The following is a 12,844-nucleotide window of genomic DNA, read 5'->3' as shown; positions in this document are numbered from 1 at the left end:
TGCTTTCAGGCTGCAGGGTGCATGGTGCCGATTCTGACTGACTTCACAGTCCCGCCTGTACAAGGGCGAGGTGAGCCGATCTGAGCGCCTCTTTCCCTGGGACTGAAATGCTCTGGTGTTACTCAGCTTCTGATTTTCATGTTCTCCTTTTTTTTAAAAAAATTTCTCTTTAAGACACAGTCTCATATCTTGGCCAGCCGTGGGCCTCCTCTGTAGCAAAGGCTGACCTTACTTCTGATTCTCCTGCCTTCCATCTCCCGGGAGCTGCCTTTAAAGGTATATACCTCCCAGGCCCTGATTAGTTGGAGCTGGAATTGAACCCCAGGCTTCATGTATGCTAGCCAGGCGCTCTACTGACTGAGCTACACCCCCAGCCTATGTTCTTCTTCCCCTCATATTCTTTTAACATTACCTTTCTTCTTCCTCACAAGATTATGTCTATTTAAACAGATTTTGCTCACGTCATTTACACGGACACTTGAATTGGCCATGCCAGCGGTGATCCACCCGGGCTGCAAGGCTAATGAAAGACGAGGGTGATACACAGGGTTGAGATTTGGCAAAGCAGTCAGCCAAGCTAGCATTGTGTTCAGATGTGCAGCTTCCGAGAGGCTATACTGTCAAACATTTTCCCTGCTACTACGTAATTATTTTATCCAGTGTCTATCTGATGGTCAACGCAACTGGGCTATGGGATGCCCAGGTTGAACCCGTTTCTCAAGTCATGGATGGTGTTCCAGCTGGGGTCAGTGTTGGAATATGGGTGGGATCTCTGAAGGAGGTTTCTGCCCCCAGCACGGAGAGGCATCATGCAGGCCCTTGAAGACCTGAATAGAATAGAAACCCGAGGAAGAGAGGAGTGGCTTCTTTCATGCCTGCCTGCGTGAGCTGGGATGTTGATCTTTTGCTGTCCGTGGACTGGAATTGATACCTCTGTTCTCAGAATCACACTGTCAGCTTCAGCTTGCAGACTGCCGTTGTGGGCTCTCTCAGCCTTTGCAGTCACGTAGCCCAGTTCTTCGTTACGAATCTGTATTTATAGCTAGTGAACTCCTCTCATTGGTTCTGTTTCTCTGCAGTAACTAGTTAGTTGGTTGTTTTTTCAAGATCACAATGTCATGGGTTGCTAAATGTTTCTACACTTTAAAAAAAAGTTTTTAAAAAATTTTTATTTATGTATTTGTGAGCGACAGAGAAAGAGGCAGAGAGAGAGAGAGAGAGAGAGAGAGAGAGAGAGAGGGAGGGAGGGAGGGAGGGAGGGAGGGAGGGAGGGAAGGAGGGAGGGAGGGAAGGAGGGAGGGAGGGAGGGAGAGAATGGGCGCGCCAGGGCTTCCAGCCACTGCAAATGAACTCCAGATGCGTGCGCTCCCTTGTGCATCTGGCTAACATGGGTCCTGGGGAATCAAGCCTCGAACTGGGGTCCTTAGGCTTCACAGTCAAGCGTTTAACCGCTAAACCATCCCTCCAGCCCAGTCTACACTTTTGAATATTTAGATTTTTGGCTTTTTTTTTTTTTAATGTGTGTGCTGTGGCTCTATAGATATGGGCAGGCACCTCTGGATTGGGTCCTGCATGTGTACTTGGGCCTCAGTCACAGCTCTTCCTACCTCTGCTGCTGTGAGTGGAGCCTGCAGGGGAGAGCAGCTTGCTAGCAGGGTAGCTGCTGGCATTGTGATGTGTAAAAGGCACAAGACAGTGCTGGGTGACTGTCTTGGGGGCCAGGCTCTGCACGGACCATGGACAGGCTCTCCCTGGCATACAGGGAGTGCTTCCTTGGACATTCCGTAGAGAGACCTGGGAAGAAGTCAAGCAATGGGTGGCCTACCGAGTAATACTTGACTTTTTTTTTTTTAAATTTTATTTATTTATTTGAGAGCGATAGACACAGAGAGAAAGACACAGATAGAGGGAGAGAGAGAGAATGGGCGCGCCAGGGCTTCCAGTCTCTGCAAACGAACTCCAGATGCGTGCGCCCCCTTGTGCATCTGGCTAACGTGGTACCTGGGGAACCGAGCCTTGAACCAGGGTCCTTAGGCTTCACAGGCAAGCGCTTAACCGCTAAGCCATCTCTCCAGCCCAATACTTGACTTTTGATTTTAAGCTTGTGGTCCCAGGAGAGGTCTAGAGACTGGAGCACAGAGGGTGGGTGTGGCCAGGCCAGGAGTAGCTCAGGTAGACTTGCCAGCAAAGTTGAATGCTCGCTTTGGATGACCTGGTGGCCAAAGGTTGGGTTCTGTCTGCCTCGATATCTCCCTGCTCAGTATTAACAACAAGGGTTTGCTGTGCTTCTGTTTTCCTTCAGATGCCCAGTTCTTTATTACAGAAAGGTGTTTTCCTATTAACTTTGTAAATGCTCTCTAACTTCAGTAAGAAAGGGGGTGGGTAAATCAGTGCTACAAACACAAGTGAACGCTCATCTCCCAGTGACGAGGCAAAATGCACCGTGAGACACGGCTGCACACTTGCATCTCGTAGGGGTCACCAAGCTCTAAAGCAAGCACAGGATGAAATGGCTGTCCTGGGCCCTCATTCCTGCACCCATAGGCAGCTTTGCAGGGAGGTGACAAGGCTCTGCCCAGGGGCTGCTGCTAGGGCCAAAAATGCCTTGACAAAATGTCAGGAGCTTGGAGCAAGTTTACCTCCCTTGCTTTAGCAGTCCCACTGGTAATGATTGGCCAAGGACACTCTCTGGACTCAGAAAGAAGCTGTGCATGTAGATACCAAAGTCCTTGTTTAGAGAAGCAGAACACGTGATGATCTAAATGTGCAGCCACTGAGTCCCAGTCAACTACCCAAGGAGTTTTCAGCTCTTCTGTCTTAAAGCTCAGGGTTGGGGGCAGGGCCCAAGTCTGATCCTGATCTGGGTGGGTTTCTGTAATCCCAGCATCTTGACAGTGAGGTGGGAGGCGCAGACAGGAGAGTGTCCCCCGGCAGCTTGTGGAGAGCACAGAAAAGATCAGCAGTATGATCTCCTACCTCAGATGGGGTAGAAAGGCAAAGGACCGCCACGTGTTGCACGCCAAACTCGGTCCTGAGTGGTGTTTGTTTACTTATTTGTTTAATGTGAAGCTGTCTTGAGGACTGAATCCAGTCTTTTTTTATTTTTTTTATTTTTTTTTGTGGGAGGGTCTCACTCTAGCCCAAGCTGACCTGGAATTCACTATGTAGTCTCAGGCTGGCCTTGAACTCACAGTGAAACTCTTACCTCTGCCTCCCGAGTGCTGGGATTAAAGGCGTGCGCCATCACGCCCGGTTTGGTGCTATTTCTTGAAGGTCACTTTTAGTTGGAACCTCACCGTATGTTGTGTGCCTGGCTTCATCTCACACTCACATATGTTGCTGGGAAGAGGCAAGACTTGTATTTGAGATCAGCAGAAAGTTCACTTGTGGAGGGATGGTGGATGGTTGCAGAAAGGAGTCAGTTTTGCCGCCTTCTCCTGGGAGTGTGTGGCAGGGCCTTTGTGACCACTCCCCTTGGTCCCCAACTGCTGGATCAGAGCCTCAGGAAAGGGTTATCGCCACATTAGCTAAGATCTGGCTCGAGTCTGTGGTCAGTGGCCAGGACCGATGGGGGGGGGGAGTCATTTCCATTCTGGCTCCCACCCTGCTGTCTGAGTCTCATCGCACGTCCTGTGGGGTTACACAGCGCATTTGCAAAGTTCTGTTAGGATTCTTTCCTCCGGGTTTCCTAGTCAGTGCCAAATGTCTGACCTGTCCCAAATGCAGAGGGCTAAGAGGTGTTGCTGCACACGGTCAGTCTTCAAAGAGGAGTTGGCCAGCTCTCTTGCAGGCCAAACCTGCCCCCAGCCAGGCTGGTGGTGATGTTTTAAAGGGCTGTAAAGAAACTCCAACACACAAGGGTACGCCATGCAGCCTAGAACATTTACCCTTTCCAGTGTGGTAGACTCTGCTTTAAAATAAATACAAACCAAGCCAGGCGTGGTGGCGCATGCCTTTAATCCCAGCACTCGGGAGGCAGAGGTAGGAAGATGGCTGTGAGTTCGAGGCCATACTGAGACTACATAGTGAATTCCAGGTCAGCCTGAGCTAGAGTGAGACCCTACCTCGAAAAACCAAACCAAACCAAACCACCACAGCAACAAAAATATAAAGAAAAGCCACATATGGGTGGGAGGCTGGGCAGCCATTGCAACTAGATTTGCAGGCGGCAGATGCCGCAGCGGGCAAGTGGGGTCACCCTCAACAGAAGCAGCCTGGCGTTACTGCGGCTGCACACACTTGCGCCTTTCCTTCTTTGCAGATAAGAAGACAGTGGAACAGGTCACATGAGTCTGGTTAATACTTGAGCTGGCTTCCATGCTGGGAAGGGACTCAGATATGACCTAGTCCGATCCTGTCCTTTTACCCACCAGGGTCTAGGTCCAGTGAGGCCCGGTCCTGAGTCCTGTGACTGCCCTCTTTGAGAACCCAGAACACGCTGCACCTCCTTGTGCCTTGGCACTTTCAGCCCGCGTCCTCTGCCTCACATCCTCTGGTCCCCCCTTCTCTCAGGACCCCAGCTTCCTTCAGCTTGCCTCTTTTTTTTTTTAATTGTTTTTTTTTTTTTGTTGTTGTTTATTTATTTGAGAGTGATAGACAGAGAGAGAAGTGGGGGGAGAGAGGGAGAATGGGCGCGCCAGGGCCTCCAGCCACTGCAAACGAACTCCAGACGTGTGCGCCCCCTTGTGCATCTGGCTAACGTGGGACCTGGGGAATCGAGCCTTGAACCGGGGTCCTTAGGCTTCACAGGCAAGCGCTTAACCGCTAAGCCATCTCTCCAGCCCTCAGCTTGCCTCTTGAACCTCCCTGTTCTTATTTTTTCTTTCTTTCTTTGCGGTGCTGGGGATCAAACCCAGGGCATTGAACATGGTTGGCAAGCTCTCTCCTGCTGAGCTACATTTCTCTCCCCACCCCCATATTTAAATTGTGTGTGTGTGTGTGTGTGTGTGTGTGTGTGTGTGAGAGAGAGAGAGAGAGAGAGAGAGAGAGAGAGAGAGAGAGAGAGAGAGAGGGAGGGAGGGAGGGAGGGAGGGGCAAGGTCTCACCAGGTAGATTAGGCTGATCTTGAACTTACGGTGATCCTGCAGCCTCTGCCTCCAGAGTGCTGGGATACGAGCCTCCTGTTGTGGAGCTGGACTTCGGAGACTGTGCTGGCCGCTGAGTCCTCACCTGTGCTTACGCTTCTGCGGGATGACCTGATGGGTGTCTGGCTTCACCAGAATATGAGCTCCATGAGGGCAGCATAACCATCTTCTGGCTTTTTTTCCCCCTTCAATTTACAAATTAAACTTTTATTGAAAATACATTTTATTTATGTTAGGCCTTTTTTTTTTTTTTAAACAAGCTGATCCATAGAGGTTTCTGCTGTAACTTGTCTTGTGAATGTTAGCAAATTATCTGGAAAACAAGTAAAAGTGATTCCTGTGGTGTGGTCATGTTTTTCCTTGATATTTTTCTTGTTTACTTGATGGATTGTTGAAGGATCTAGCCTCCATGAAAAGGCTGAGAAGCAGAAATGACATCTTGGTTTGGGTCTAGGCCTTGACCTGGTCCAGTGTCAAAATTGCTCAGGTTGCAGTGACATTGTCCAGTTTTTCTGGGCCTCAGAATTTAAAATTTTTTTTCTTTATTATGGGGAAGGGGAAGAGAGAATAGGCACAGCAGGGCCTCTAACCACTGCAAACAAACTCCAGAAGCATGCTCCACCATGTGCTTCTGGCTTATGTGGGTTCCAGGGAGTCAAACCTGAGTCCTTAGGCTTCGTAGACTTGTACCTTAACCAATTAGACATCCCTCCAGACTCAGATTTAAAAAATATATATATTTAAAAATTTTTTTATTTATTTGAGAGGGCGAGAATGGGTGCCTCTAGCTTCTAGCCACTGCAAATGAACTCCAGACGCATGCACCACCTTGTGCATGTGGCTTACATGGGTCCTGGGGAATTAAACCTGGGTCCTTTGGCTTTTCAGGCAGGTGCCTCAACTGCTAAGCCATCTTTCCAGCTCTCAGATTCTTTTTTGAATAAAATACTTTTTAAACTATGAGGCACTTTGTGCATTTGGCTTTATATGGGTATTGGGGAATTGAACCCAGGCTGCTAGGCTTTGTAAGGAAGTGCCTTTAACCTCTGAGCCATCTTTTTAGCCTGAAAATATAGTTCTTAATAAGAGGGCTTGCATTTTTTTTTCTCAGTCCATGTGTCTAGGTAAATATTGTTTATGGATACCATGGTGCCTTTTGGTCACATTCAACCCTCCCATTACTTCTCTTGACCTTCTCCCACTCAACCCCATCTTTTTATTGATAAGTTAAATAAATGAACATCCTGCAATTTGATCCCATTCTCATCTTGTTGCCCTCTTTCCCCCACCCCATTTTCTGCTGTCAGCCTTCTTCTCAGCTCATTCCTCTTCCATTTTCACATGTGTTTGTCTTGCTGGCTCTTTCTGTCTGGTGAGCACAGCCCCTAACTTCATAGGCGCTTAGCAAACACTGGGGGACAGAAGGTTCAGCAAACCCTGGAGGAAAGAAGGCTCAGCAAGCACTGGGGGTAAGGCTCAGCAAGCCCTGGGGACAAGAAGCCACACTCTTGACCCCCAGCCAAGGCCCCTTCTGCTCCAGCCTCATCATGGTCTGTGTACTTGAGGAGGCCCAGCAGATGCCGTGGTGAGTCCTGAGCCCGCAGGGTGGGCTCTGTCACACAGCTATGTTCTCTTGCCACAGGCCTCTGGATGGGAACGCGTGCCTTTCCCAGGCACACAGCTGGGCCCCGCTGCAGGTGCTGCACGGCAGCAGTGATGCTGAAGTCCTCTTCCCGGTCAGCGGAGTGGGCTCCTGCAGCCCAGCAGGTGGGTGCTCCCCCTTCCTTCTCTTCCCTGCTAAGAGCCCTGGCTCCAGGGACCAGCTGGGGTTTCTGAGTGATCTGCACAGGTAGGAATGGGAGCCCAGAGGTCGGAGGCCCAGGGGCACCCAGAATTGAGAGGGGGCTGGGGGTCTTCTATTGAACTGGGACATTTATAGGAGCTCTTGGCTGAAAGATGGGAATGGACTGGTTGGCAAATTGGAGGGACTCTCAGGTCTCGGTTCTCCACCTGCCACCAGGAGCTTGATGGTGACTCGATTACGCTAAAGCTCACCACAAATGGTGACTATGAATGCCTCAGTAGCTTGATGGTACACTCGATTACGCTAAAGCTCACCACAGATGGTGACTATGAATGCCTCAGTAGCTTGATGGTACACTCGATTACGCTAAAGCTCACCACAAATGGTGACTATGAATGCCTCAGTAGCTTGATGGTGACTCGATTACACTAAAGCTCACCACAAATGGTGACTATGAATGCCTCAGTAGCTTGATGGTACACTCGATTACGCTAAAGCTCACCACAAATGGTGACTATGAATGCCTCGTAGGAGATGGGAGGAGCCCCCTAAACCCTGGTGTACATAAAGTTCTGGCACCTGGGCTCCTCTGTGCCCTGTTAAACATTACTTCCCCTTCATTCTCACCCCCCATTTCCACCTGCCCTTCTGAGGAGCCAGCAGCATTGGCGCAGCCGTGTCACTGAATTTTTGTGGAAAACTGCAGTTGATGTCCACTTGGGGGTCTCTCCAGGTCTCAGTCGAAGTCCCAGAGAGGAATAATTCATCAGCCTTGCGTGTCCAGACTTCAGAAGTCCTGTATCCCCAGACTGCTCTTGGCGCAGGCCACCAGAGCCTTGTGCCCCCGACCGTCCTTGGTCCTGGCATTGCCCGTGCAGCAGAGGCATGGCTGCTGTGTGAACGTTTGTGTGTGTGTGTGTGGGGTCTAGGAGCAAGTGGGGAACCCTCCGTGAGACTTAACTGTCTGCTCATGATCCAGTTCTTGCTCCGTGTTGCTTGGTTCGTAAGGGATCACTGGGCTGATCCAGTTCTTGCTCTGTGTTGCTTGGTTCATAAGGGATTGCAGGGCTGATCCAGGTCTTGCTGTGTGTTGCTTGGTTTGTAAGGGATCGCTGGGCTTGACCCCCCCCCCACCCCCACACACTGGCGTTCTGTTTTGCCTCAGTGGCTTCTTCATGTCCTGGCTGGACTCCTCCGAAATGTCCGGCTGGGCTGCCGAGGGTCACCTGCTCCCGGGCCTGTGATTCACGTCCGTCTTCTAGAGCCAGGTGTTCTCGCTGGACAACGGCGTCTGGGAATGTAGCTCCTGGCTGGCCTCTGAGATCCTTGTGAAAAAAACCTTCCTTCTCCCCAGATTTCCAGTGTTCCTGGCTGTCAGCCTGGAAGACCCAGAGGCTCTGTCTTGTCACTGTTGGGGTGGCCTGGGTCCCAGCTCTTGTTGACATGCTGTTGGTGCTCCCCAGAGATGAGGTGTATGACCCGGGTCACCACCTTTTCTTTTCCAGAGTTCATGGGGATGAAACCTTGGCCCTTGGCACACGCTAGGCCAGTGCCAGGGGTGCGGGCGCGGGCCCGGGCTGCCAGCGCCTTGCCGGGATCCTGGCCTGTTTCCTCCTTTCTAGAAGATCCGAGTCTCACTCCTGCTTCTCTGCTGTGGTTGATAATAACTGATGCACCTTCACTTTTTGGTAGAAGAGTCTATTTTGTTGTTTTTTCCTTATTTCCCTCCCTAGGTTGCTTTTGTGTGGCTGCTATGCCGACGTCTTACCCGGAAGTGTCCTCTGAATGCTCCCATTACCCTAGTCTATCGAATCATTGTCTCCTCCCTGGGTTGTTGCAAAATGGCTTTCCAACAGTGTCGTCACCTCTCACCTTGTCCCCTGCTCCTGGCCATTCGTCCTTTGGCAGTCAGAAGGAACGCTGAGAACATAAGCCACAGGTGCAGAGTGCCCGCTCCCCATTGTCCACTGTGCTTCTGAGGACACATGGCTGCAGCCTCCACCGTGGCCGTCCGGGCCCCCCAGGCTGGCTTCTCCCTTTCCTCCTCTTTGCCTTTTGCTCAGTGTCTCAGCCACGCCAGCCTGCTTCCGTGTCCTCGCATGAAGCTCTTCCCTCTGTCTGTCTACCTGTCTTGCCTTCTGAAACTCCAGGGGCACTCTTCAGGTTGCAGTTCCCATGTCTTCCCTCCTTTTGGGGGTGTACTTATGTGTGCGGGCACGTGTGCATGCAGTTCAGAGATTGATGGTGAATGGCTTAATCACGTTCCACCATTTTTTTTTCTTTTGATGACTGATTTGTTTTTGCTGAAGCTGGAGCTCACAGATTTGGCTAGATCTGAGCTAGCCAGTAAGCCTGGGGGTCTTCTTGTCTCCACCACTCCTGCACTTCAGTTCCAGGCTGTGTCGGTTACCTTCTTATTGAGACAAACACACACCTGGTCAGAAGCAATTTGGGGAAGGAAAGAGTTAATTCTTCCCGAGGGTTGAGTTTACCGTGGTGGGAGGGCGAGGTGGCAGAGCTGGTCACATCGGCACACAGGAAGCAGAGGAGGAACAGGAACAGGACGTGGGGTTGGGTCACAAAGCCTGCAGGCTTGTCCCCAGCGACTCCCTTCTTCCTAAAGATTTCACCACTTTCCCAAATGGTGCCACTAGCTTGGAACCAAGTGTTCAAACACACGAGTCTATTTTACACTCAAAGCACAATACAGATGCGTGCACCATGCCTGGCTTTCTTGTAGACATGGGGATCCAAACTCAGGCCCTCACCGAGGGACTTGCTGGCTAGCTAGCTGTAGTTAGCGTCATGTTGCTGGGATAAACTTCCAAACCAGGCACAAGTTATGGGAGGAAGGGATTTATTTGAAGCTTACAGATCCAGGGGAAGTTCCATATGGCTGCCTTTCACAGGTCCATCCAGAGAGAAATGCCACCGCCAGCACCTCAAGCAAGGGCAGAGCCCAAGCACTCTGCTTACCTTTAGGCTGGAAATTCCAGATCTGCCCTCCATTAACACCTCAGGGCTGGACTCTAGGGTCCGCTCACAGTGACCCCTCTTCTAGCCAGGCAGCTGGAAATCCCAGAAGCTTTAATAAACCTGAACCTACTGGGGACATCCACTCAATCCACCGCACTAGTCTAGCTGAATCAGTAAGTCCTGGGTTCGGTGAGCCACGCTGTCTGAAGGAACAAGGTAAAGAATGATGGGCATGCAGGCACACTACGTGCACATACACGCAAAAAACTATAAACTTTAGGTTGCATGTGGTAAGGCATGCTGGTAATCCTGCCACTTGGGAGGCTGAGGTAGAAGGATTGTCTCAAGTTCTAAGCCAGCTTGGGCTACCTAGTGAGGTCCAGGCTAGCCTAGGCTACAGAATGAGATCCCGTCTCCAAATAACAACCAAAGTAGTATTTAATGACATGGCAGGCCTTGTTAAAATGTCATGAAGATAGCTGGGTGTGGTGACGCACACCTTTAATCCCAGCACTTGAGGTAGAGGAAGGGAGATTGCTGAGAGTTTGAGGCCACTCTGAGACTACATAGTGAAAGCCAGGTCAGTCTGGGCTAGTGAGAGACACTACCTACTCCCCCTGAAAAAAAAAAAAAAAAAAAAAAAAGAAAGAAAGAAAACATGACAGTGCTTGCTTATAATCCCAGCTCTTGGTTGGTTGGGGCAGGAGAATTTGAGATTGAGCAGAACCTGGGCTACATAGTGATATTCTGTTACAAAACAAAACAAAACAAAACAAAACAAAACAAAACAAAACAAAACAAAACGAAACAAAACGAAACAAAACAAGACCAGGCGCTACCAGCCAGTTTCATGGCTACAAGTAGGCTAGGTAGTTTGCTGAATTGAAGTTTGGAAGCTGGGACTTAGAGTTGGGTAGCCAGGCAGAGTTAAAAACAAATAAACGGGGGCTGGAGGGATGGCTTAGTGATTAAGGTGTTTGCCTGCAAAGCCAAAGGACCCAAGTTCGATTCCCCAGGACCCACGTTAGTCAGAGGCACAAGGGGGCACACGCATCTGGAGATCATTTGCAGTGGTTAGATGCCCTGGTGTGCCCATTCCCTTTCTCTCTCCCTCTCCTTCTCCCTTTTCTCTGTCAAATAAATAAAAAGAAAATATTTAAAAAACAAACAGTCCCCCCTTTTATAAAAAAAAGCAAATTATTTATTTATTAGTGTGTGTGTGTGTGTGTGTGTGTGCATGCCACAATCTCTTGCTACTGCAAACTCCAGACACGTGCACCACCTTGTGTCTGGCTTTATGTAGGGACTTGAGGATCAAGCCTGGACTGGCAGGCTTTGCAAGCAAGCACCTTTAACAACCCACTGATTCACTAGAACCCTTCACTCCCCTGTACTGGTTAGCAAGGAGGGGAGGGGCGGAGCAGACCTGTATTTTCCATTCAGTGCCTCGTTCTCTCGGGGACTGAACTGGGGCCTCGTGCCGGCCCGCCCCGTGATGCCTGTGCGTTACTCGTAACAGTGGGGTGTAAGGCAGAAGGGGGAAGGCATTTCTTCATCTTCTCCAAGCACCCTCAGGTTCAGCCAGGTAAAAGCTTGACACACAGGAGGTGGAGCTCTCTCCACCCCTGTCCTTGCCCTTGCAGAGTCCCGTAAGGGACTTTCACTGGTTTTTGGAAGGAGGCGATGGCAGCTAATGCATCTGACAACTGTCAACATCTCTGACCTGTTGGTTCTGGAGATTATTCACGGCCTCCTTTCTCAGAAATGCCATTCCCCCAGTGCTCTTCTGCAGAGAAACGGACTTCTGTAGAAAGCCTCTGACCGTGCCAACCGTCAGTCTGTGCTGCCCTCTAGTGTCCGTCACAAGCCACTGCAGGCAAAAAAAGTGTCCTCTGAGGTTGGCTGTGCATATGGACTTCATGCATCATTTCACCTGCTTCAAGGTCAAAAAGGTCACACGTGAAGTTGGAGCAAGGGCTTTCTATCAGTGAACGGTGCCAAATCGTAACACGTCTGAGGAAATGAAATGGGTAGCTGATGAAAATCCACTGTACACGTGGGACATTTGTCAGCCAGAGTGGCTGACAGTGGAATCTAACCTTCTCTGTGGATTGTTCTCTGCACAGATGTCCCCGTGGGAAGCCTGGAGAACGGGACAGGACCGGAGGACCACGTTCTGCCCACGCCTGCCCTGTGCTACAGGTCCATAGCAACGCGCTGCTGACTGACGGCTCCGCGCTGTGCTGCGTTCTTCTCCCGGGACAGGCGGCGCCTGCCGGCCACTCTCGTGTCTCAGGACGGGCATCTTGCCCTCAGAGAGGCTGTACACAATGTGGCGTCAGGCCCGCTGTGGCTCAGTTGAGAGAGCGTGCCTAGCATGCCCGCGGCTCTCTGCCCTCAGCCCCGAAAGAAGTTACAGAGCCCATCAAACCTCCTTTCTTACCCCCATCCTTGTTTCTACACTTTTGGGGCCATTTCTGAGCACGCTGTCATTATTTTCTTACTTTGCATTTGATAATAATATTAATCCTCATAGTCTATGAAATTTAAGTTACTCAGTTAATGTATATCTTTAAAGCATTTAACCCACTTTCTGGCAATTTATAAGCACATAAGGTTTTTTAAATATTTATTTGAGAGACAGAGGGGGGAGAGTGAGAGATCATAGGCATGCCAGGGCCTTTACCTACTGCAAACAAACTCCAAATGCATGTGCCACTTTGTGCATCTGGCTTCTGTGGGTCCTGGGGATATGAACCTGGGTCCTTAGGCTCTGAAGGCAATTGTCTTAACCACTAAGCCATCTTTCCAGTCTTTTTTTTTTTTTTCAAACTAAAGAAGCTTGAGAGAAATTTGAGTTGCCCCAAGTCACAGGATATTTGGTGGCACAGGGAAAATTGCCATCAGGGTCTCCCTGATGCCACCACCATTGCTGTTGCTCTTACTGTCTTCTTCTCTCTCTCCACATGATTTTATATTT

At 50.1% G+C, this 12,844-nt stretch overlaps 1 protein-coding gene across 1 annotated transcript in view; it reads left to right on the top strand.

The window, feature by feature from the left end:
* The window catches only part of Snx29 (sorting nexin 29), a 459,228-nt gene that overhangs the window by 96,630 nt on the left and 349,754 nt on the right, over positions 1-12,844 (top strand). The window contains exons 9-10 of the mRNA XM_045161574.1: positions 6,727-6,851; positions 11,991-12,080. Coding sequence (XP_045017509.1) covers positions 6,727-6,851; positions 11,991-12,080 — 215 coding nt within the window. The remainder of the gene's footprint in view (positions 1-6,726; positions 6,852-11,990; positions 12,081-12,844) is intronic.

Source organism: Jaculus jaculus, chromosome 11 (assembly GCF_020740685.1).
Source record: "Jaculus jaculus isolate mJacJac1 chromosome 11, mJacJac1.mat.Y.cur, whole genome shotgun sequence".
NCBI lineage: Eukaryota > Metazoa > Chordata > Mammalia > Rodentia > Dipodidae > Jaculus > Jaculus jaculus.
Note: the sequence above shows the minus strand (reverse complement) of the source record. Positions and strands in the feature narration are given on the sequence as shown.